Source organism: Elephantulus edwardii, unplaced genomic scaffold (genome assembly GCF_000299155.1).
Source record: "Elephantulus edwardii isolate Elephantulus edwardi_28Jun2011 unplaced genomic scaffold, EleEdw1.0 scaffold00001, whole genome shotgun sequence".
NCBI classification, from domain to species: Eukaryota; Metazoa; Chordata; class Mammalia; order Macroscelidea; family Macroscelididae; genus Elephantulus; species Elephantulus edwardii.
Genome location: NW_006399751.1, coordinates 48,554,301 through 48,581,147, shown reverse-complemented (window position 1 = coordinate 48,581,147; position 26,847 = coordinate 48,554,301). Strand labels below are relative to the sequence as shown.

Here is a 26,847-nt window from a genome sequence, read left to right as displayed (position 1 = left end):
AATGATGGAAATTTGTTACCTTTCTGTTCTAGAACCAAAATAATTAAAGCTTATGGTGTTAGCAGGGCTGTTATCTCGGAAGCCCTGGTGAGGAGCTCTTCCCTTTGCCTCTTGCAAGTATGTTAATGTTTTCTCATTTTATCAACAATTTAGCACAAAGCTATCATCTTAAAGCAACATAAATGCATAGCTCTTACATTCTGCAAGTAAGAAATCTGAAACTGATCTCAGTCAAAGTCAAGTTTTCATCAGACTGTACCCCCTCTGAGAGACTTTTGAAGGGTTGTTTCCTTGTCATTCAGGTACCTGGCAGAAGTTAGATCCTTGTGTTTGCAGAATGACATCCCCATTTCCTTGCTAGGGATCACCTGAGGTTCATTCCCATCTTGGCTTATGCCCCTCTTCCTCCATCTTCAAAATCAACGATGACAGGCAAATCCCTTCCACAATTCCAATCTCTTCTGGCTCTCCTTTCATTGCCACATCTCTTCCACTCACTACTGTGACTCCTTCTTCTCTTTTAAAGGTCTCCATATCACAATGCTGGTCCCATTCAGATAACCCAGAATAATCTACCCTTCTCTGGGTGCTTAACCTTAGCCATGTCAACCAAGTCCTTTTGCTATGTAGATTAATTAGGTTTAAGATTGTGATTATTTTTAGGGGAGGGTGCATTACTCTGCATTCTGCAATTGGTGTGGGGATGTGAAGGATAAAGGAGACAGTAGAATTCTGGTTTTTTACTTCAGCAACCAAGTTGAATGTTGCTTTTGGGAAAGAAGATGAGGTTGGTCTTTAATATGCTAATTTCAAGGTGTCTTTGGAAAATCAAAATTGGACCAGCTAGTACATAGTTAAGGAAGCTCTAGTGGCCTAGTGACAAGAAGCTGCCCTGCAATCCTGAAGACACGCTGTTTGAGGCCACAAGCTGCGTGGGAGAAGGATGGGTGGTTTCCTCCTGTGTGTTTACTGCCCCTGAAAACCCACCAGAGGTTCAGGTATGGGTTGGTTCCTATTCCACAGTACACAACAACAACAAAGTAAGTAGTTGGATATGCTAGCCAAAAGGCAGAAGAGAAAATGAAGCAAAAGACACAGAGTAAAGAGTTGTCAACATACAAATGTTGCAAACCTGTAGTAAATGTGTAGAATAAGAAGAGAAAAAGGTTATCAGAAGTCAATCATATTCCAGGTATAGCACTGGAAGAGACACCCACAAAAGAAACTGAAGACCAACCGGCATGGTCTCTAGGGGTCTTTGTTCTTTCTGGTTGGACTGTCTCTTCCGTCTGATCATTTTTCTTCCTATTTGTGGAAATTATTGTTAATAGAATAAACGAGGTAAAGGGAAACCTCTGAAATAACTGAGGAACAAAATTCAACTTCTCTGGGTCTTTGATTCAGATAGATCCAAAGGACCACTACATTCTTATGCAGATCATATATTTCCTCTCTTCTTCCTACCCCTCCCTACCTGCTCCTACTTCAGTTTCAAAAAAGTAAGATAGCCGGCCCTCAACATTAATCCGGTTCTTTGAACCTATCAAGCATTTTTACACTTCTAAGACTTGGTGTATGTTGTTTCCCAAATCTGAAATGACTTTCTTCTTTTCTATTTTTAAAACTCCAACCCAACTCAAATTTAAGGGTTCAACTAAGGTTCATTTTTATAAATCTAGGATTCCCCAGATTGGATAATTTGCTCTTTAATGTGCGTGTGTATGTGTGTGTGTGTGTATTTGGACTTCTAATATATCTGTTAACCAGTGTTTCCATCATATGATGGAATATTATATGGCTGAAATATGATTCAGTTAGTAATTGAGTTGGGAAAGAGAGTCTGGCATAATTGTGGTCATCATTAACCTAGTGGATATGCTTTTCCATACTCAGCTCATAACTTTCATTTTTCAAGTTCACCTCATATGATACATGGTGAATTCCAGGAAGTAAGATGGGAGAAAAAGCAAGATGAAAAGTTTTCTCCCTTTTATGGAGAATTTATTTCTGCAAATCTCATAGAAGAATTTGTTTATATCTCTTTGGCCACTTAACCATATCTAGCTGAAAGGAAATGTGAGAAATAAAATCCTTATTATGACAGAAGTGTGCCAGAAGAAAAGTTGTACTGGGAGAAATGAAAGAAAAATGAATACTGGGAGCCCCCTTGTAATCATAGTATCTGATGTATTTTTCATTTCTGGTAATCCCTGATGATTCTCATCTCTTACCTTAAGGATTGGAGCTGAGGAATCCATGGCTTAACAAACATGTAATGAGCGTAATATGTGCAATCATAAACCAGGTGTGCAGAAATGTAACCTTAATTACTTTGTGAATTTTACTCACAAGCTCCTCTTTCCATTTATGTCTAGGGGGAAAATTTGTAAGGTAAAATGTAATTGCTTCTATTTTAAAATATAATGTCTTTGAGTTTTTAAAACTGATTCTCTTTGGGGTTTTAAAAATTTAATCTCTTTGGAGTAAATAAATATTGAGTTAAATTCAGGTCATTCCCTTTCCTCTTTCTCCTGTCTTCTCACATCTCACCCTGGGCTCCCTAGTGTCTTACCACAGTTCTTCAGCTCTCTTGAACTCCTGATGGTTCTCTCTCTGTCTTTTCTACCTAGAAGCTTCTTGGAGTATAAATTGTGACTATTTTATTCTCTTCTGAGCCTGTTGTATATTTGACACTGGAAATGCTTACAAACGAAATTGATGAGCCTACTCTAAACATGTCATATAATTAATTCAAACGGTACTGAATGATCTGCAAACCCTCTAAAATAAAAACTCTATTTCTCTAAAGCTCCAGGCACGGTGTTGTGTTTATAGCTTTCTCATAGTACCAGTAGTATTCAGCTCTCAGTTATAGTGAGTGTCGCCCTTGCTTAGTGTTCAGTCCTCAAAGAGTTCCTGATTAGCTTCTGGCAGAAAATGTTGACCATAGTAGGCCTTCAGTCAGTGAAAATGAATGACTGAAGCAATAGGTTCTGGCAGTTTATAATTTCTCTCCAGTGAATGATTCCTCCTGGGGAAAAACAGAGTAGATTTTATTAGAGATATTTAGAATTCTATCAATAAGGCCAACTCAATATTTTGCTATTAACTTTTTATTTTTGTAAAGGAAAAAAACCCTGTTTTTGTTTTTCAGAAATCCTCCACCTACTTTACTTCATCCAGAAAAATGGTGTGAGGAATTCAACCACTTTATTTCACAGTGAGTATTTCTTTCACTGAAATTGCTTACCCAGCAAGGCTTTGAGCAGTGATTGGAGAAATCCGAGCTGTGGAATTTACTTGGCACTTGAAGTTGTTATGCCTACTAACACATTATGATACAACATTTGTTCCAGTAAATGATAGAAGATGCCTCTACAGAATCTGAAAAATGAATTCCATTTGGTCTTAGCAATCATCACTCTTGATGATATGGATTGCATTTATCTAAGAATCTACTCCATCTTGGGGCAAATACTGCTACTTTTCTTATTTGAGGGAGGGAAAAAAAAGACTTGGAATCTAAAAATCTGATGTCTATACTGGGAACAGGGAAGAAACAGAAGGTTGTAACCTCTGACAGAAATTTTGGAGGTTGGAAATTGGGTTTTGCCATAGAATCAGGTTGTAAGAGTAGGGCTTCAATTTCCAGATGACTGAGGAGATAAAGTAAGATTGCAGACCTAGGGTACCAAGTTGCGGAACCCTATCTAAGGCTCAAGATGGGGGAACAAGATGAGAATTTGGTATGAGTGATGCTAGCAGAAACTAGACACGACCTACTGGATGCAGGCTGGTTGCTCTATGCCCAGACTATGAGTCTTCTGGCTTAATCAGAGTATTACACTGGCCCCAAATCAGTTTATGTAGCCTCAGGTTAGAGGATAGAAGAAGCCTGAAAGTAGAAATTGAGACCAGGCATTACAAATCTAGATACAGGAAGTGGGATGCTGTGCCCTGGAGTCGAGACTACTACGGAATTCACAGGTCATGAGAGGGAAAGGAGTTTCCATAATGGCTGCTAAGCAAGGACTTGGGGAGGGTCAGCACGACTTTCTCTAACTTAGGCAACTTATGTTGTAGACTTGACTTCCACAAAGAGGCAGATAATGAAGCACACTGGGTGTCTTCCTTATTCAACCACAGTATACATCCACAATCCCTTACTTACAATTCTGAATCTGAAGGCTCTGAAAAAAGGAAAGAGTGGAATTTTTTTCAATCACCTTGAGTCGTTTAGCAGCAAACTCTAACCCTGTGTGAACTCATTGGTGGCAAACATATGATCTGAAGGGAGGCTATTTATAGTCATTATTTATCTCACTTAGTGTGAATATTCATGTATTTTGCTGAGTTATATTATTGTGCTTGATTACAGTGCATTGCCCTAGATCATGTTGAAAATGTTATATAATATACAGTAAATGTACCGATTTACTTTTCTCAAATGTGATAATGTCTGAATTCCAAAACGTACTTCTTTGCTTAAAAAAAAAAAAAGGTCACCAAAATGATAAATGATTTACTTGTTCATCCCTGGTTGGACATGTGTCCTCTTCCTCAGGATAGAGGAACAGTGAAGAATTTAAAGAAAAGGCCAAGTTAGCATGTGACTGAAGTTGAGGGCCATTTCCTTGGCCCTTAGCCCATTTCTACTTCGAAATGCACACAAGAGTGGTGATGTCACCACCGATATTGAGAGGAACAGAGACGGGTGGGAGGGAGGTTGCCCAAACGTGAGTCTTTTTCTGGGGTTTGGGAGTTAAAGGGGAAAAGCTGAAGACACCAGGCTGTCTTGGAAAGACCTTTAAGACCACCCGTGGAAAGGATCTAGGGGCTGGAGGCCCAGTGATTTTACTGACAGAGGCTGAGTCCAACGATTTTTATTTTTCATTCCATTGCTGCACATAGATACACGCGATTGACCTTCTCTGAGCTGTTGGCCTAGAAAAATCCATTAGATATTCACAAACATGCCTTTCTATACCAAGCTCTCCTACTGCCTCTGAAATGTGACTTGACTCATAAAAGTTTGCCTTGTGTCTATTTTCAAGAGTATGTTTGTGTCCTAAAGCCAAGTGCAGCATTGCTTAAATGGACTTGGGAGCACATTTGGACACTTGAGGATATAGACAATATTGGAATTTCTCGCTACCTTTTACTTCTCCTTATCTCTCTCTCTTATTATCATCAAGTCATGGGTTTTAAGAGGCTGTAAATTGTGGGGGAGAAGATCACTCATCATTCTCCTCATGAATAGTTGATGCGTTCCAACTGCTTGCCTTTCAGATTGGCTGTAGCAACTTATTACCCACTAAACTATTAGCTCTCCTTAGAGCAAATGTTATTCTAGGCAAATTGAAGTCTGTATTTCCTTGCTAACTTGGAGAATTCCATATCCTCAATTCTGACTTTCATTAGACCTAGAAAAGCTTAAAACACTAACGGCAACAACAGTAAAACTCACAGTAAGTAGACTTCAACTAAATCCCAAAACCCACAGCAAGTAGATTTCAGCTCATGGAAACCCCATGGGTGTCAGAGTAAAAGTATGCTCCATGGAGTTTCCAATAGCTGATTTTTTTTTACCCCCTTAAAACAGGGCCTTGCTAAGGTACCTCTGGCTGAGTAGGCATTTGAGGGCTTAAGTATTTAAAGTGCTTATACACAGAAAACAAGGCCTTTGCATATCCGTCAAGAACAGAGCAAAATTAATTTACAAGCATTTTGTTAAAACTGTGGAGAAGGGGAATCTAAAATTCTGATGAACCAAAGAAGGCAAATAGAAATTAAGTGATTATATGCTTCATTAATGATTTGCTATAAAAAAGTTATCAATCTTTGTGTAATAAATGATGTATAGTTTTCTATTAGTAAAATTTTTATGTATCATGGATATTCATAGGGAGGGGTTTTTTCCTGCTTATTTTCAATAACATGACAACCAGGATTTTTAGGAACACAATCCTTGAGACTTAGGAATGGAATATTATGTTTTATATCTTTATGTAAAAACTGGTCTGTCGTTTCCAAATAACAATAGCCTTTCAGTTTTGAAGACCTGCCTAGCCAAAGCTGCATACTGAATGCAATTTTACTTTGTTATTGCTGATGTTAAGTGCCGTCAAAGTGACCCTATGTACAATAGCTCTGAATACTGCTCTATCCTTTGCCAGCCTCAACATCTCTGACATACCCACTCCATGTCCCCAGTCACTGAGCCAATCTATTTAATTCAAGATCTTCCTCTTTTGTGCTGTCCCTCTACTCTCCCAAGCATGATATCCCTCTCTAAGGATTGGTTCCTTCTTGCAACATGCTCAAAGTATATCCTTGCCTTCAAGGACTAGCCTAGTTTCACCCTCTCCAGGTTGAACCTGTTTTTTTCTCCTAGCACTTCATGTTATATTGAATACTCTTCTCCAGCACCATAGCTCAAAGGCATCAGTTCTCATTCTATCATCCCTAGTCATTTTCCAGCTTCCTGATGCACAGCAAGTAATTGTGAAGACTATGGTGTGAATCAGGCACACCTCAGTCTCTAGACTGACATAGTTGCTCTTCAGTACTCTGGCAAGGTCCCTGATAGCAAAATTTCCCAATGCAATTCTCTTTTGATTTCCTGGCTGCTGTTAACAATCTCAGTCTCATCATCATCAAGCATGGTGCTACCTATCAATTGGCCCAGTGGTGAGAATCTTTGTTTTCTTGATGTTGAGCTTCAATCTGTACTCGAAGCTGCAGTGCTTGACCTTCTGCAGCAAGCGTTTCAAGTCCTCCTCAGTTTCAGCGAGTTGTGCCTTCTGCAAAACGCAGGTTGTTATGAGTCTTCCTCAAGTCCTGACGCCACATTTCTCCTCACAGAGCCCAACCTCCTGGATGATCTGTTCTGCATGTAGACTTAACTATTATATTTATGCAAATATCTAATTAAATATAAACACTGACACTCACTGGATTAGAAATGTCTATTTAAAGAGAAAGCCTTGGTTTACTTTTATGCTTTTCTAGCTCATTTTGGGAAGGAACGGGAATAAAGTAGAATGAAGTATTAAACTTTCATATTATAAGCTTTTCATAATTAGAAGAACAGTGGTGAGGAAGATGATTATTTTAATGGTTAAATGGGAACGTGGTTTTGGCCTGAGTTATTTGGAAAATGAAAGAATTCTGGTGGCTTAGTCCTTATAGGGTCCCACTGCTAACCCAAAAGCTATATCTCTCAGGTGGTTTGAATCCACCAATGATTACAGAGAAGAAAGATGGGCAATGTTGTGGAGTTTATAGCCTCAGAAAATTGCTGAAAGTCAGATATACATTGATTTTCACTCAATTACAATGAGACAAAGAGATTCAAATAATTGTCTCTATTTTCTATGTAGACCAAACCAATGTATTGTAATAAAGTAAATGGAACTGGTGTTCTCTACAAAATAAATAAAATTAGAAAGGTATGTCCTTTGCTGCTAATTAAAAAGTTGTATAACAATTATAGCCAGGAAAAACTTAACTGGGCTGTTCTGTTCTGCCATGTGAGGTCAATTAGAGTTGACAATGATTGGACAGCTCCTAACAACAGAAATTCATTGACTGCTTTCAAATGTTTACTTTGTCCTCATGTGAAAGCTGAACTATAGCATAGTCAAATTAATAATTTTCATGTTTCTTAGTCCCTACTGGTCATCACTGACCAAAGACTCTGCCTACTCCCTGATTTGTTGCAATGGTCTGAAGAAGTTGCCCATGGCTTTGAACCAGTTCTTTCCTGTTCAACTCCTTACTGAGAGTTTACATTACCACCCCATAGTATATTCTGATATACTACATCAGAATCTGTGTTTGAACAAGATTCCTAGAATCTGCTTCAGTACATTGTGTTGCTGTGTGCCATTGGAAACTGACCCACAGCTAACTCTCTAGTGGGTTTTCAAAGGCAGTAAATCGCATGGGCCATCTTCCTCCAGCAGAGCTGCTGATGGTGAATTACAACTGCATGGCTTTGAGATTGCAGCACAATCAGGGTGGTTGTTGTTATGTGCTATTGAGTCACTTGCAACTCATAACAACCCTGTGTACAACAGCTCTGAGCCCTGCTCTATCCTGAGCTTACCTCATTGTCTCTAACACACCTACACCCCATTACCTCAGTCACTGAGTCAATCCATCTCATCCAGGGTCTTCCTCTCTTGCACTGTCCCTCCACCCTTCCAAGTGTGATGTCCCTCTCCAAGGACTGGTCCTTCCTTGCAACATGTCCAAAGTATGTCAGATGAAGCTTCAAAATCCTTGCCTCCAAGGAGCAGCAGGGTTTCACCCTCTCCAGGATGCACCTGTTTGTTCTTTTAGCAGTCCATGGTATATTCAATACTTTTCTCAGCACTACAACTCAAAGGCATAAATTCTTCTTCTATCATCCTTAGTCCTTTCCCAGCTCACTGCAAAGACAATGTCATGGATCAGGCTCACCTTGGTCTCTAGACTGGCATCATTGCTCTTCAGTACTCTGGAGAGGTAGAAACACAAATTATCAGCTTGGGGGGAAACAAATAAACCTTTCTGATGGCTTAAAATTGATCTTCCTGCAGTAAGTGATTATAGTTTTGAAGTTAGGGGACAGGGTGTATGTGTGTGTGTATGTGGGGGAGGGAGAGGGAGAGGAAGGGGAAACATGATTCTATTATGTGCTTACTGTTTGTCAGGTTTATTTTTAGTTTCCTTGATTTGAGAGGGTAGCAAAGATTTTGAGGGCAGTGGTGGTTCAGTGATTCTGTGTAGGTGAACCAGGGAGCCCTAGTGGCTTAGTGATAAAGAATTAAACTATCAACACAAAAGTATAAGATTTTAATCAATCAGCTGCTCCACAAGAGAAAGATGGGCAATCTCCTCCCTTGTAATTTACTGCCTTTGAAAAACCTACCGAGAGTCAGCTATGGGTTGGTTCAGACCTGAGAGCAAATAACAACATAAACACAATTAAGTTAATGTTCTGGTCAATGTACTGCATGTTCAGCCACCACCCATCTGTCAGTGCAAGGTGCTATGAGATTGAGCAGGTTTCCCTGGAGTTTCCAGACTAAGGTGGACTAGGACAAAAGTGCTGGGATCTACTTCTGAAAACCCACCAGTGCAAACCCTGTAGATCCTAAGAGTGCAATCCTTAAATATCATGGGGATGGTGCTGGCCCTGGTGGCATTGTGCTTCATTGTGTGTGCATTCATTATGACTCAAGAGCTAGCTCAACTGCACCTAAGAACAGGAAAGATTTTGAGATCTCCAATCCCAATTGCAAACCTGTGTATTAGCTATCTAGTGCTGCTACATAAATGAACAGCTATTTATGTACCATAAATAGACAGCTAAAACAAACAGAAGTTTCTTCACATTTTAGGGGGTTTGGTGCCCAAATTTAGGTACCAGGTCTAGAGGAGGCTTGTCTATATATTATCTCTGGAGGAAAGTTCTTGTTCTCCTTTTATCATTTATCGCCTTGGTATTTCTGATAGATCTCCACGTATCCTGGCATCAACCTTCCCCTGGAATCTAGGAGGTTCTCAGCTCAGGACACTATGCATCAAAAAGACATGCTTCATTTCTAGCTCATCTTTCTTGGTAGTAGTAGTAGTAAGGTCTCTCTTTTTCTGTTTACTTCTCTTTCCTTTTTAATCTCTTCTATGTTAAAAGATGACACAGGTCACATCTAAGGGAAATGGCTCTTACATTGGGCCAGGTCTAAGACCTGAGTAAGAATACTGCATCTTACTCTAATCCCTTGAAACTGACTAATCATGTCAGATCACTTCATGGGAAATCATTACACCTCCCCACAGCTGCCAAATTACCGAATATCATGGCCCAGCCAAGATGACCCTTGTTGGGGGTTGGGTATGTGTCATGAGCAACTGGTTTTTGAGTTTAAAAATAGGAAGCATCGGCCTATGGTTCTGAACTATTTCTTGTTAATGATAACTGACTCATTTATATGTGTTAGTTACACATTAGTTAAGCATGGCTCCTGACAGCTTAGTTATGATAAATTAAAAGTGATGCTCACATAAATTCTGCACTGCTTTTTATCCATATGCTAGGACCCTGCCTGATGTTTTTTATCGCCTCTGTAATGTTTGGTGGACTTTGCAGTGGCTTCATTATCAGCCCTTACCCCTCAGACTAAAGCTATTTACATAACAAGTTTATCTGGTTCAAGTGCCAGACAGACTTCTCTGCTTTGTTGCAAGGCTCCATTCAGGAGTAGTCTTTTGATAGGAAAACAATAATTTTCCTTTTTTTCCAGCCTCACTTTGGTCCTAATGGCGGGAGGGCCACCATCTCCCCACCTCCCCTGCTTCTCCTCTCTTTTTCTTCAGTTAAAAATAATTTCTAAAAAAAAAAAAAAAATTCTGGTCTTTGAACTAAATAGCAAAATGCCTTTTTCTAACTTTCTCAGAAGGTGCTTGTGAGCTTTGCATTTCCACTTTTTCCTCAAAAATGCTTGAAGTTTTATAAGGAAATAGAATTAGGATATCATCATCATCAGTGAATCTTGAGATGATTAATGGGAGAATTACTGGTTTTTCTTGGTCAAGAACAGGTCCAGGGAAAGTACCTGGACTGCCCATCTTTGGACTTGACAATACTTTGAACTCTCTAGCCACCACCAACACATACATTATACTTTCCTGGGTTTTTAGCTGTGCCTGGTTCTCGGTGATAGTATTGTGGCTGAGTTTTGTCTTTTAGTCATGAACTATAGATAGACTTTCCTATCCCTCTACACAAGTTTGAGCAGGAACAACACCAAGTTACATCAAGTTTAAAAAAGTGAAGACCACTGTGAATTATTACACTAACGGACATTTGCATACTTTCATTCCTCAAAGACTGAATTTGACCTGGAACATTTGCTTTCTCTTTCTGCTTGAAGGTTTAGAAAGCTAACACTTTGTGCGTAATTGTTTTCTTAACATTGATCGTATTTCTCTCAAAGCAACACTTCTCAGCTCTTTGCCTTTCCCCGTTTTGTGTTTCAAGGCTGCTTAATTCCATCTGGCTCCATCATGTCCATGAACAACACTCTTGCAACAGTTAATCTCCTGGCTTGGTGATTGATTAAATTCTTCAAATACTCATGGCCTTTAAAGTCTTGTTGGATACTCAGGAGGCCCTACAAAGGGTTAATACCTCCCAGAGTAGGATACAATAACCTTTATTTACATTACTTCTCACAAATTGATAATTTTAATTAAAATGAACAGTGGTATCTCTAGTGACAGGCTCTCTCCATTTTAGATTTATTTAGTCAATAATTAGCTATTATGGCTTCTTGAATTAATTAGCATCTCTTTAGCTACTGGGAATTAGCGAATTAATAGAAAGTCGTGGAGACACTTAAAATAAAAATAAATGTCTAATTTTAACCCCCCCCCAAGTTTCCCTTTCCCCTCTTACCACTAATTGATCAATATACTTATAAATGCAACCCAGATACTTCCTCATTTTAAAAAACTGAGATTTTTACTTCCCTTCATGAGAAGTACAAACAAATCTGTACATTTCAAGGTTATAGCTCCCTGAAGAGGGTCTAATTTAGATTACCCAATAGATGAACTAAAGATGTCAGGGCCCAACTTGAACTCACTTGTACTCTACTTATAAAGTCAGCTGATAAAAATCTGATATTTTTCCCCCCATAATGAAAACCTGGCTCTGTGTGACTTGAAACACAAACACAGTGTCCCTGTCCCTGGGTATACTGTGGCAATGAGAAAAAAAATGAAGGCTTTAACATTCCCCCAAATAAGAAAAAATATGGTACAGTGGTGGCAAGCCAGGATCTGGTGAAAAGATTCTGTTTATTTTCAGAAAGATGCTGGTTTTAGATCTTGTGAGGAACAGGAGCTGTAGCATGTATCATAGATTTCACATTAGTGCTACTGACATACTGCGAACTGACTTCAGTGACTACTCTGCATTTGTTTCAGTGGTATTCTGTACCATTTCCCACAGTCTAGTTTTTCATTTTGGGACCCCATTTGTCCCTTCCTTCCTTCTGCTCTTTTGAAAAAAAAAATCATATTTGATTCTCATAATTGTTAGGCTCAGATGAAGGTCAAAGGATTCAAAAATATAACAGGTCAACAAAGCAAGTGAATGGCCTCGCCCACCTGGCTGAACCACAATGATGTTCTTCCCTTCACTCCCTGAAGACCCTGCTATAAAAACCTGCCTCAACCCTTCTTGGGCGCGGTTTCTCTGGTCTATCTCTCTCTTCAGACCAAGGAATCTCATCCAGGAGCCCCCTTAATAAAGCTGCTTTAAGCTTTCTTTTTTTCCCTCTGGTTCTTCTTGAGTCTGTGACCTAACAATAATATAGGCCCAAAAAACTGTTCAGCTGAAATAAAGCAAAGTGCAAGTGAGTTCTGTGGGTCCTAGAGCACAGCAAACACGGGCTCCAGTGTCCGACTCGCTGCTGGGCCCCATCTGCAGAGCACTGCTTGGATCCTAATCAAGCAGGATGGCTGTGGACGAGTGCTGCTTCTGTGCTTGCATCCAGCTGTGCTACTTATAATCTGTGCAACTTTGGGAAATGTGCTTAACATCTCTGACCCTCAGTTCCCATTGACTACATCCAGACTAGAATATCTGTCTCATGTGATTACTGTGAAGCTTAAATTACATAATGTTTCTATGTTGTTGTTATTGTTATGTGCCTACTAGGCTATGAGTCTACTATGGCTCATAGTGACCCTATGTACAATAGCTGTGAACCCTACCCTATCCTGAGCAGTCTGACTGTCTCAGACATACCTATTCCCATTATCTCAGTTACTGTGTCAATCCATCTAATCTTGGGTCTTCCTTTCTGGCACTGTCCCTCCACACTTACAAGTCTGATGTCCTTCTCCAAGGACTGGTCCTTCCTTGCCATGTGATCGAAGTAATGAGACAGAATTTCAAAATCCTTGTCTCCAAGGAACAACTTGACTTCACCTTCCTCTGCAAGATAGACCAGCAGTCCATAATCCTAGTTCAATACTTTTCTCCAGCACCATAAACTCAAAGACATCAATTGTTCTTCGGTCATCCTTAGTCATTGTTCAGCTTTCTCATGCATAGCATGTAATTGTGAAGACCATGTCCTGGATCAGGCACATCTTAGTCTCTATGCTGACATTGTTTCTCTTTAACACTCCAGAGAGGTCTATGACAGTAGATTTTCCCAGTGCAATTCATCTTTTGATTTCCTGACTGCTGGTGCCAGTGGTGTTGATTATGGAACTGAGTAAACTGAAATTGTAACATAACAATCTCAATCTCTTTTCCATCTATCATGGTGCTGCCAATTGACCCAGTGGTGATAATCTTTGTTTTCTTGATGTTGAGCTTCAGTGCATATTAAAGGCTGCAGTTCTTGACCTTCTGCAGCAAATACTTCAGATCCTTTTCAGTTTGGGTAAGCAAGGTTGTGTCATCTGCATAGTGTAGGTTGTTAATGAGTCTACCTTCAATCCTGATGCCACATTCCTCCTCATAAAGTCCAGCCTTCCAAACAATCTGTTCCATATACAGATTAAAAAGGCACGGAGAAAGGACACATCCTTGATACATTCCTTTCTTGATTTTGAACCATGCAATGTTCCCTTGCTCTGTTTTGACAACTGCTTCCTGGTCTAAGTATAGCTTTTGCATGAGCACAATCAGCTGTTCTGGGATTCCCATTCTTCTCAAGGTTAGCTACAATTGGTTGTGATGCACTCAGGCAAATGCCTTTGCATAGTCAAGAAAACAAAGATAGACATTCCTCTGGTACTCTCACTTTCAGCCAAGATCTATCTGACATTGGCAATGATGTTACTGCCACAGCCTCTTCTAAATTCAGCTTGCACCCCTGGTAGTTCTTGATGTACTGTTCCAGTCACTTCTGGATAATAATCTTCAGCAGGATTTTGCTTGGGGTTGATATTAGTGACATTGTTTGATAATTTCCACACTCTGTGGGATCACCTTTTTTAGGAATAGGAATAAATATGGATCTCTTCCAGTCAGTTGGCCAGGCAGTTGTTGTCCTCTGTATTTCTTGGCACTGCATGGTGAGCACAGCCAGGCCTGCATCTGTTTGTTGAAAAATGTCAGTTGGTATTCCAATTTCTGGGTCCTTGTTATTTGCGAATTCCTTCAGAGCAGCTTGAACTTCCTCCTTTATCATCATGGCCTCTTGATCATAAGTTCTTTCCTGACATTTTCCTGTGTCAGCCAGTTCTTTCTGGTATACTGACTCAGTGCACTTCTTCCATCTTCTTCTGATACATACTGGATCATTCAATATTCTGCTCACAGCATTGTTAAGTATTGCAACTCAAGGCTTGAATTTGTTTTTTGGTTTCTTCAGCTTAAGAAATACCAAGCAAACTCATCCCTTTTAATTTTCTGACTCCAGCTCTTGAGGGAGCTCTGGTAGTCTACTGGTGCTGTGCATGGGGAAGAAGTCCCAAAGGCATGGGTTTGTGGTTACCAGCAGCTCTCGGGGAGGTTGGGCAATCTCCTTCTATGTGATTAACTGCCTCTGAAAACCTCCCAAGAGGGTCAGCTATAGGTTGGTTCTGACTTGATGGTACTCATCAATAACAACCAGTTCTTTGCATGTTTCATTATAATACTTTGCTTTGCCTTTCCCTGCTGCCTTTTGAAGTCTTCTGTTCTGTTCCTTAACTTCCTGAATGGTACCCTTTGTTTTGGTTTCTTGTCATCCCAGTGTAATATTCAGAGTCTCTTCTGATATCCCTCTTGGTCTTCCTGCTCTGTCTTTGTAATGCTCTTCTGCATTCTTCATGGATAACATTCTTGATGTCCTCTCACAGCTCATTTGGTCTTTGTTCATTAGTGTTCAAGGTCTCAAACTTGTCCTGAGATGATTTTTAAATTCAGGCAGGATAAATGCAAGGTCAAATTTTAGTTCCTATGGATTTGATTTAATTGTCTTTTTTTTTATTATTATTATTTAATTTTCTATAGCTTTAGTTTGAACTTGCTTATGAGTTGTTGACGATCTTTTCCACAATCAGCAGTTGGCCTTGTTTTCACAGCTGATACTGAGCTTCTCCAATGATTGCTTCCACAGCTGTAATCAATCTGGTTCTTATATAGACCATCAGGTGAACTCCATATTGTGTATAGTCATTTAGAAACAGGCAAAACATAATCATAATATGTAATTCTTAATCATGCTGGACTCTGTCCTCTGTGTTTTATTTTATTCACAGTCCTGATAACTTTGTGAAGCAGTTCCAACATTACCCATTTTTTTTAGACATTGAAGTATAAAGAGATCAAGAAGCCCAAGTTCACAAACACTAAGTGTTGAAGCTGGACTTAGAATCCCAGACTTGCTTCAGAACTCAGGCTCAGTGAAGGGTAGTGGTTATTTTTGAAAGTGTCAATTATTTTTTATCTAAACTTTACCCCATAGAGTTCCCAAAGCGGAAATCCTTACAAGAAATTGTCACATCTTTCTCCTACAAAGGGGATGATATGCTTGAATGGCTGAATTTATGGTCAAGAACTTGACCTTGACACCACAAAGGCTCTTCTTCTTTGACATTTCTGTGATATTAAAATCTGTTTCTGATCATCCTTGTGTAATGCTTAATTGTGTGTCAAGTAGGCTAGACTACGGTGCCCAGTTGTTTGGTCAAGCTGAGTTTGGTTGCTTTTATAAGTATATGTGATTAGATCTGTTATCCAGAAGAAGGAAAGCATATTACTCTATATAATATGGCTGGCCCTTATCCTATCAGTGGAAGGTCTTAAGAGCTAAAAAGGCATCCTTAATGATATTTTACTAGAACTTCTCTTGCTGTACCTGACCTGTAGATTTGGGAACACAAGACTACAGGCATCTTACTCTGTTGACTGACTTGCAGCTTTTAGATTAATTAGCTCCACATAATCTTGTTCCTTGAAATTAATGTCTCTATGTGTGTTTACTTTTTTTCTTTTTTACTGGTAATCTTTCTCTAGAGAACTTTAGCTAAGACATATTTAAACTGTATCTTTTCCTGCCAATCTAAGTGTAGGTGGTTCAAACCCACCAGCTGCTCTGAGGAAGAAAGATGGGCAGTCTCCTCCCATACAATTGACAGCCGCTGAAAACTCACTGAGGGTCAGCTTTGAGTCAGTTACAGCTTGATAGCAATGAGTGAAATTTACAGTCTGTCTCTTCTTAAAAACATCAGCTCTGTCCCCTCAAAGTTAACCTCAGAGAATCAACTAAACAGGAGTCAAACTAGAAGCAGAAACCAAATCTGGAGTGAAGCTCCACCTTTCCTTCTTTGCTCTGAAACATGCCTTCTCCTTTACCTGTCCCAAGAGGCATGCTTCTTCAGGCTGAATGCCTGTCTCTGCTGTCAGCAGACAACAGTCCTCTACAGGGAGATAGAACATGGAAATGACAATGGACCTAGAGAGACAGAGCCCGGAGTTGGCAACTAATCATGAAAAGGGAGCATCCACATAGGGGACAAATAAACATGACATCAGTGTTTCGGACGGAGAAAGGATCTTTTTTAGAGATTATGTGTTGGAGAGAGGAAGAGCAAAAGATCTGAAGTTAGGTTGTGTTCTTTTACCTTGAGCAAATTATTTAACCTTTCTGAGCCTCACTTTCCTAATCAGGAAAACAGAAAAGATAAAATTATATAGCAAGGGCTTAAACAGTGGCTTAAACAGTGTAGACTTTTTCTTCCCCCCTTCATATAAAATGAGTTATGAAGTAAGCTGATAGGTCAGCATAGTAGTCACCCAGGCTCTGCCATAATATTTCTTTCCTATTTGTAGTTTTTCTATTCAAGGACAACTCATGGGACAAAACAGCTACTGGTATAGCACCATTTGCATATTAATTTCAGGCAAAGGGAAAGAGAAGAAAAATATCAGCCCTTGTATTTTAAGAAGACTTTCAGAAGTTTCATAGTTATCATTAACAATAGCCTACTCACACTAGCTTCAAAGGAAGCTAAGGCATATAGTCTTGTTATATTATTTTTACATGTACCGTCAAATCAGATCTGACTGGTACAGAAGGAAATTGCTCCCTCCTTCTCCAGCAGAGGATCTGATGAGGCATATAGTCTTGTAACAGTATTGCAGTGAGCCCACATCCCAGCCAGGTCAAGGGCAGCCAGCATTCTTTACTATGTTATAGTGTGGTTGCAAGAACTACAGTAGGCATACAGTCAGAACTTAATCAATGGGAGTGACGATGGTAATTACTATAATTCACAGGGATGGTGGGAGTCAGGAAGAAGAGGTGACAGGGCCCATGAGGTGATGAAGTTTTGGGTTGAGTCATAAAACTGCCATTTGCTGTCATGTGAACTCTAACTCATGATGGCTCGGTGTGTTTCAGAGTAGAACTACATTAGATTTTCAGTGGCTGATCTTCAGGCCTGTTTTCTGAGGGCTACTGAGTAGCCTTGAACTGCCAAGGATTTATGAGCGGCTAATATAATCCACCCCCCCACCCCCATCCCCACCCCCTGCACTGGAGGTTGAGCTATGACCTGAGGGAGACAAGCGAAGATAAGATAAGGTGGGAGTGATAGAAGATAGATGTGGATGCACTTTCTGGGTCTTTAAGTCTCCCACGAGCAGACGAGATGCTCTCCTGGCTCAGCACCAAAACCCCCACTCTACTGCCACACCACATACCACTCACTACCACCCTCCCCACCCCAGCCCCCTCTCTTGCCTGCTCGTCCTTCATGCCCTGGCTGCTGGAGTTCCCACTGCCTTTTCCACTCTGGAGCTTCCACAGGCTCTGTGCAGAAGGAAAACTTGCTCCGGGTCAATTAGAATTTTAATTTACATTTTATTTAAAATGCAAATGAAGACTTGTGTCACCAGTATTCATTCTTTTGGATGACTTGTGGCTGGGATAAAAATGACAGACATAGCCCTATGGCACTAACAAGGGAAAGCCTGCTATTTAAAAAAAAAAACAATCAACACTGATAACAAATTTTAAACATAACAAGTCTACAGATTCTCTTGGTTTTCTATCTTTAGGGTTTGGTTATGGCTTCCAGTCATTCCATATTTAGGTCACAGTTCTAACACACTCTTGTAAGTAAATTCTGATGTCAATTGGATTAATATTTCTCTTTCTATTTTCATTATTTATGCTTTCTGTTAGTAATATGTTTATAAATCTGATATTTATTTGTCTTTGTAGGTGCCATATTAACTTGTTGTTGTTATGTGCGATCAAGTCCCCCGCAACTTATCACGACCTTATGTACAACAGCCCTAAACCCTGCTCTGTCCTGTGCCAATTTCATTGTCTACCCCCATTACCCCAGTCACTGAATCAATCTCATTGAGGGTCTTCCTCTCTTGTGCTGTCCCTCCACCCTCCCAAGTATGATGTCCCTCTCCGAGGACTGGTCCCTCCTTGCAACATGTCCAAAGTATGTCAGACAGAGCTTTAGAATCCATGTCTCCAAGGACCAGCCAGCTTTCACCCTCTCTAGGATGAACCTGTTTGTTCTCTTAGCAGTCCATGGTATATTCAATACTCTTCTCCAACAACACAGCTCAAAGGCTCAAGTTGCACTGTCAACCGGAAGGCAACACTCCTCTAGCAGCTTGAATGCATCAATGATTCCACTGGAGAAAGAGGGGCACTCTTCTCTCACATGATTTACAGTCTCAAAAAACCCACTAGAGAGTCAGCTGTGAGTCGGTTCTCATAACAGTGAATTGGGATTTTTTAATATGCTGCTGTTGTTATATGCTATTGAGTAGGCTATAATTCATAGTTATCGCATGAATAACAGATTGGAATCTAGATTACATATAATACATTATACATAGAATATAGTTACATATATAAAAAATGGTATATCTGAAAATATATATGTATTTATAATTTACTTTCTGGATGTTTGTTATAATTAAATAAATATAAAAAGCACATTTTTAACTTTAAGGAATAATTATAATCTTACATAAGAACAACACTTAAGTACATTCCATGCTAAATGCTTGATGTGTATCAGTCCTCCTTCTATCATTTCTAATCTCGTCCAGCTCTCTGATGCATAGCAAGTGATTGATTGCAAAGACCATAGCTTGTATCAGGCACACCTTGGTCTCCAGCCTGACATCATTGCTCTTATATATTTTGAGCATGTGGCCAGGGCAGACCAATCCCTGGAAAAGGACATCATGGTTGGAAGGGTAGAGAGATAGTGCATGAGAGGAAGACCCCAGATGAGATGGATTGATACAGTTAATGGGGCAATGAAAGTAGGTCTATCGGAGTCAGTGAGACTGGCTCAGGCCAGGGCAGGCTTTAGAGATATTGTACATAGGGTCCCTATGAGTTATAGGTGACTTGATAGCACATAACAGCACAACCAATAATTCATTTGAAAGTTCAAATTGATGCTGAAGAGAATGAAAAGAAGTTCACAATAACCAAGATATGATCTTAAATATAATCCATCTGAATAAACATCAATGAACAAAGACCACAGATAAGTTATAGGATAATATCAAGGATATCAAAAGACCATTACAAAGACAAAAGAGAAAGAAAAAACCAAAATAGCTGTCAGAAGAGACTCTAAGAATTGCACTACAGCATTGAGATGCCAAAATGAAGGGAAAACAGGCCAAAGTAAAAGAGCTGAGCAGATTTCAAAGACCAACCCAAGAAGACAAAACAAAGAATTATAATAGAATGTTTAGAGAACTAAAATTAGAGAATAAAAAGGGAAGAACTTGCTCGGCATTTCTTAAACTGAAAGAATTGAAAAACAAATTTAAGCCTCTAGTTGCAATATTGAAAGATGGTATGGATAATATGTTATGCATATAACATCAAAATAAGATGGAAGGACTGCACAGAACCACGCAATATCAAAAAGAACTGACTGACATTGAAAATTTTCAAGAAGTATCATATAAGGAGAAGCCATTGTAAATGGAGGAGGAAATGGAAGCTGCATTGAAGGCATTAGCAAAAAATAAGGCCCCAAATAAAGCCCCAGGAATTGATGGGATTCCAACTGACTTGTTTCAGTCAACAAAGGTAGCCCTGGATGTGCTCACCAGTCTATGCTAGGAAACTTGGAGAACAGGTGACGTCTGACTGACAAGAAGAGATCTATATTTGTTCCTATTCCCAAGAAAGGTGATCCAACAGAGTGTAGAAACAAACAATATCATTAATATCACATGCAACCAAAAACTACGGCTGATCTTTCAGAAATGGCTAGAATAGTATATAGTTAGGGAACTGCCAGAAGTTCAAGCAGGATTTAGAAGAGGCTATGGTACCAGGGATATCATTGATGATGTCAGATATCCTGGTAAAGTAAATAATATCTTTATGTGGGATGATGCTATTGTCACGCTGAAACGATCCATACGTGACCCTCCAGCAGGTTTACAGGGTCAGTAAATCAAACACGAGGAGATTGCCTGCCTTTTTCCTATGGAGCTGCTGGTTAAAACCAACAGAGTTCCCTGGGTCTTCATATACATGTATATTTTATTCACAAAAATGGTTTTAAGTGTTTTGAAAGCAAATTTTACTTCTCGAACTGAAATCATTTGGGAATTTATTGAGAAAAGAGGAGTTGGTGCCATTCTGTTATTAGAGCATTTATCATACAGTTATGGCAGGCTAATAATTTATGATCCTTGCTGGCAAAGCCAGATCAATACAGAGATAAATGTCCTCAGCACAATAGAATTTATATCATCCACATGATAATTGACCACAGTGTCATAAATTCAATCATTCATCTTATTATCTGGTGTAACTAGCAGGATGGCTCATAATGGATGTGATTTACTAATGCACACTAGTGTGGAAACCATGACCTATGTAGCCTGTTACCTGTCGTGAGCAACACAGTCAGTTGTCTACCTACAGTAATCAGCTTCCCACAGAGAGAGTCAGATAGTCCTTTTAAGTGCTGGCTATCTGTTGGATTAGAACAGATCCAAAAAATGCCTTAGTCTGAGCCTTATCACTTCCTTTTTGCCTCCCCTTTTCCTAATCACGGGATTCTTCTTCCTCCCCAAACCCTGTCCCAGAACACAAGGAATATATTTTAGAGCAGGAGCAGGTGGTTATAGTTCTGGGAGAGGGTTGCATGTAACCAGCTCGTTATGAGTTTATTCTGTGATGCAGTCATTCCGTATACATGATGGATGGCACTAAGTTTCAGTGGTTCAAAGCTCAGGACACACTCTGGGTGTGTCTGGGAAGCTGCATATTTCAGAGACAGAAAAGGGAGGGAGGGAGGGAGGCTCCAGACGATGAGAAAGGAAAGCAGCAATCTAGCCATTTTAAATCTGTGCAGAGTGGGTTCACTAACAGCGGGGGGTGGGGGGTGGGGGGTAGGAGCTATTCCCCCCCTTTTCCTTTTTAACCCCCCACTGTGTCTGTGCTTTGCTTTGCAAGGGTTAATCAGATGGCCGATTATTCAGCAAATTAAAGGCTTGGCTGCTAGAGAGTTCCTTTCATAAGGGATTAGGGTCTCTGATGAGGCTTTGATGTAATAGATGGAGCTGTTCTGCTGCATCATGTTAATAGAGGAGCTTTAAGGAGTCCCCAGGCTCTCCTTGGCAGGCAGTGTCTTAACTCATTCCCTTGCCTAAAAAAGAAAAATATTTTATTGTAAGAAAATTGAGTGCATGAACAAGGCTATCCCTGGGGGCGCGATGCTCAGTTTTTCAGTTGAAAAGCACATAGTAGCCACGCTTCCTCTGGCTTCTTTGGGTGGGAGCTTCCTCTGGCAGAACTGCCTCTTCGAAGAGCAGCAGAAGCAGTAATGTGGGGTTTGAGGGTCACTGCCTTTTCACTCAAAAGACGGGCCAGAGGTATGGTGGGTGACAGGCATGGTGGTGTCCTAAGAAATGAGAACCAAATCAGCCACGGCTGTAAAAAAACACTGATTTACATAAAATATTTACAATGATGTATTATCAATCAAGATGCTTTCTGGTCATTTTAGCAGTGGTGAGGTTCTTTTGAAAACCTGGCTGAGTTTATCTTCCCCAATTTGACATTTATATAATCAACAATATTCATATTATTCAAAATTATTCATTTGAATTGAAAAATAATTTAGTAGATTTCTGTGTCTATCAAAAGAACAGACAATAAAGGAAAGGCATTAAACTAGGTAGACATGCTGCCAATTATACTATTTCAGCTCTAGGTCACTGTTTTTCCCCTTAATCTACTTTTACTCCTTGCCACCTCACCCCCACCCCCACTATGTATTATTATGCTTTCAAATTCTAGTGAGAACTAATGTGATTATGATTCAAAAAGGAAATTTGGCAGTTCTACTGTTTCCACACCCACTTGTGTGTTGGGCCTCCTCCACCCCCACCATTGACATAACATTGCTTCCTCTTTCGATTTATGGGCTAAATTTTTTTTCAGCAGTTCTGTTTGCATTCTGCGCAATGTACTATACATGGTAGTTTGGAAGCGTGCCTTTCCTTTACTTGATGGCTATGCCTTTCTGAGGATTGATACCAGCATTCTAGGGACTGTATCTAGTATGTTTGGAGTGTGCGGGCCTGACCTTATGAAGTTCACCAAATTGCTGGTAGATTTAGTCCTGGATTAAGATCAGAGAGCTCGCTGTCTTCTTGCACTGACCACCCAGCGAGAATTGTTTTACTAGATGGTCCTTTGATATTATGAAGAAAAAAAAATGATTTAAAAAAATGCTATGAGAAACAGCCTTATAAAAACCATTACATTACATAAAGTTATTTCTATGAAAACTCAAGAAATCCACATCCCGAGTCTCATTGTCAACAGTCTTTTTCTGAAATGGTAGATTTTTAGAAATAAAGAGAAAATTGTGTTTTTCTTTTACATCAGTTGCTAGAAAGCTAAAATCAAGTATATGAACATCTCTAACAAAAACATTTAATATTCTATTACCTACTGTTCTCCTTTAATTTCTCATTTATTTCATTTTTTAAACTTTGAATTCTTTTTCTTATCTATTTAATACACTCCTATTTATTTAGATAATTGCTGTTATAAATAGACTAAGTTTGTTTTCTGAGAACAAAATGGGATATTAAAAATCAATTGCATAGATTGTTGCAGGGATATAAAATGATGTAATTGCATTGACAAAGAGTTTGGCAATTCCAAATATTAAACATAGAGTTCTTATACTCTCCAGTAATCACATTTGTGGTTGTGTGTGTGTGTGTGTGTGTGTGTGTGTGTGTGTGTGTATTTGTACACACATCTAAGAGAAATGAAAATATATATCCACATAAAATCAGGCATAAATATTCATAGCAACATTATTTATAATAACTTCAAAGTGGAAATATCTATCCATTGATGAATGGATAAACAAATGTGCTATATCCATACAATGGTATGTTATTTGGCAAGAAAAGAATAAAGGCAGAGTGCATAATGTGTTACACTGCCAACTAAGAGGTCAGTAGTTTGAAACTGTCAGCTGCTCTACTCAGAGGAAAATGGGAAGTCTCCTCCTATAAAGATCCACAGCTTTGGAAAGCTGATAGAGGGTCACTATGAGTCAGAATTGACTTGATGGCAGTGAGCTTCCAATAGAGTGCCAGGAAAAAAAAATTAGTAAGTCTATCTGGGATGACGTATAGTCTTGTTCCTTGTAAGTGAGGATGGTACGACTCTATCTTACATACTTTGGACGTGTTATTAGGAGGAATCAGTCTTTGAAGGAGGACATCATATTTGGTAAAGGGACAGTGAGAAAGAGAAAGACCCTCAACAAGATGGATTGACACAGTGGCTTTCAAAAGGCTCTAATGTAGCAATGGTAGTGAGGATGGCGCTAGATCCAGCAGAGTTTCATTCTGAAGAGGCTGCCCTGAGCCTGGAGCAATGCTGCAGTAGGTGGCAACAAACAGCATCACACATCAAACCTTGTAAATGCCAAGCCAAATGAAAGAAGTCATCTACAGAAGACCACATACTATATGAAATCTTCAGAACAGACAAATCCTTATAGACAAAATACTTATAGTAGTGGTGGTCTAGGGCTGATAAGGTTGGGCAAAACAGGGAGTGATCGATAATGGGTTTGGGACTTCGTTTGGTGTTGAGAAAAATGCTCTATAAGTGATAATAGTACAGTGAGAGTAGCAGTAAAACTCTATATTAAAAAGCATCTAATTCTATATTTTAAGCAGATTAATTATATTTGAATTATATTTCAATAAAGTTGTTATTAAAAAATCTAGTAATTAATGAATTATAGATTATATAGGGAAATTTTTTATTACACTTCTGATTTTTCACTTGCTGCCAGTGCCCACTAGAGTTAAACATTGTCAGTAGGCTGTAGGAATTGAAAGTCCTTAAAGTTATAGAAAGTCTTCTCTGTAATAAGAGATTTCCCTTTATTTTCCTTACTTTCAGTACATTCAAGCCACTAGGTGATGTCTGTGGGGGATGGGGGTGGTGGGTTTTTTTTTTAAAAAAATATTTATTATTTTGTGTGTTTACCGTCAAATCAGATCTAACTGGTACTGGAGGAGTTGCCCCCACTTCTCCAACAGAGTATCTGGTGGATTCAAACCACATACGTCTGGAATTGCAGTGCAGCTTCTTGCCTCTAGGCCACCAGAGCTCCCTCAATATCTGTGGTTTTGAGGAGCAAGTTCAAGACCTGTGTGTAATGACTGGCAATTCTGTCGCTTGGCTTTTCATAAGCCTTACCTCCTCTGCCCTTGTCTTCCACTTCTACTTGGCAATGCGTGGGCAGCAGGTAGATCATTATGCTCACAGTGATTGAGATACAGGTCTGTTCTATTCAAAGTCCACCTTCTATCTACATGCTCTCCTTGCCTTTTAGTCCCATAGCTCAACATCTTTGCTCTTTCTTCCCATTTTTTTTTTGCTTCTGATTTATCCTAAATGGATCCTCTCCTTCCCTTTGAGGAACTCTGGTGGCCTAGTGTATAGGGAGTTGCACTGACAACCCAAAAAAGGGTGTTTCAAATCCACCTGCACTTCCGCAAAAGATGGGCAATCTCCACCTGTGAGATTTACAGCCTCTGAAAACTTGAGGGAGGGTCAGCTATGAGACAATCCCACCTCCGAGCAAAGGTTGACTGGTCCTCCTTTTAATGTGTTCTTTAATGTGGTTCCCAAAGTAAAGAGTTAGTTGATCTTTTCTCCCTGATCAAAAACCCCATTTAGAGTGGCTAAGGAAGAAAATCCAAGGTGATCATAAGGCCATGAGGTCTTCTGTATAAGGTATTTTTGGCTAGATTCTCACTTCATCTCTGTAACAACTACATTAATTTCTATTTCTCACATGAGTCAGATATCATACACCAATGAGCTGTCATTTCTTTTATTACCACCACTTGAAATGGTTTTTTCAGTCACTTACTGTACATCAGACAGCTGGACAATGAATAAGGATGAAAAAGAATTGTTTTTGAGCTGTAATGTTGGAGATGAGTACTGAATTTGCATGGATTACCTAAAGAATAAACAGTTTGTCTTGGAGAAAGTACAGTCCGAGTGTTTCTTCGAGGCAAGGATATTAAATCTTTGTGTCACTTACTTTGGGCATATATTTTTTTAGGAGGAGTCAGTCTTTGGAAAGGGACATCATGCTTGGAAAGGTAGAGAATCAGTGAATGAGAGGAAGACCCTTAATGAGATGGGTTGACACAATAACTGCAGCAATGGGCACAAGTGTGTCAGAGATGATGAGAATAACACGGGATAGGATGGGGTTCAGATCTGTTTTTCATAAGAATGCTGTGAGTTGTACTTGACTTGATGGCACCTAACAACAACAATAAAGTGTATATTGAAGGGGAGCTCTGGTGGCCTAGTGGCAAGGAGCTGCAACTACAATCCCAGAGGCACACGGTTCGAATCCACCAGATGCTCTGCCGGGGAAGGAGGGACAATCTCCTCCTGTACCAGTCAGATCTGATTTGACGGTACATGCACACAAAAATAAGAAAATAATAAAAAAGAAAAAAAAAGTGTATATTGAACCAAAAAGTACAATATCACTTGACTTTCTAAATATTTAATAGGTGTAGTATGATCTCAGAGGATTTTTTTATTATATTGTTATTTTTTATTCATTTTTGCACATTTTCTTTACTCACCATACAATGCACCCCTTGTTGCAGATTATTGTCATACCTTTAATGCCTAATCATAAATTCCTTTCAGACAGTTCTTCCCCTCTTCTGTTCTATTGCAGTCTTCATTATCTATCTACTCTTTTCCCATTCTTTCCCCAACCCTCCCATGTCTGTTCTATTTTATAACAATGGTGTTATGCAGTATTTATCCTTTTGTGACTGAGATATTTCATTCAGTATGATGTTCACCAAGCTCCTCTATATTGTGTAATGTTTTATGATTTCATTGTTTTTTGGTGCTGCATAATATTCCATTGTGTGAATGTACCATAGTTTTTCTATCCATCTGTTTGTTTATAGGTACATGGATTGCTTTAATATCTTTACTATTGTGAATAACCCAACAATAAACATGAGTGTGCATCAGAAAATTCTTTTTCCCCCTTGTACTAGTTTATTTAAAAAATTCAAACACTTTATTTTTCCACAACAGTTCCTTTCCATTTCCCTACTCCCACATCAAATTGTATGGCCCCATGATTGATTCCCCCAACGTCCTTATCCCTCTGCTTCCACCCTACCCTCCCTTGGATCCTCATGCTCATTCTACAATAATGGTTTTATATAGTATTTGTCCTTATGAGACTTTGATAGTTCACTCATCATAATGTTCTCCAGTCTTTCCCAAG

At 39.4% G+C, this 26,847-nt stretch overlaps 1 protein-coding gene across 1 annotated transcript in view; it reads left to right on the top strand.

Annotated features, from left to right (window-relative positions):
* Positions 1–26,847, top strand: part of MYO3B (myosin IIIB) — a 642,969-nt gene that overhangs the window by 192,734 nt on the left and 423,388 nt on the right. Inside the window, exon 8 of the mRNA XM_006878970.1 lies at positions 3,155–3,220. Coding sequence (XP_006879032.1) covers positions 3,155–3,220 — 66 coding nt within the window. The remainder of the gene's footprint in view (positions 1–3,154; positions 3,221–26,847) is intronic.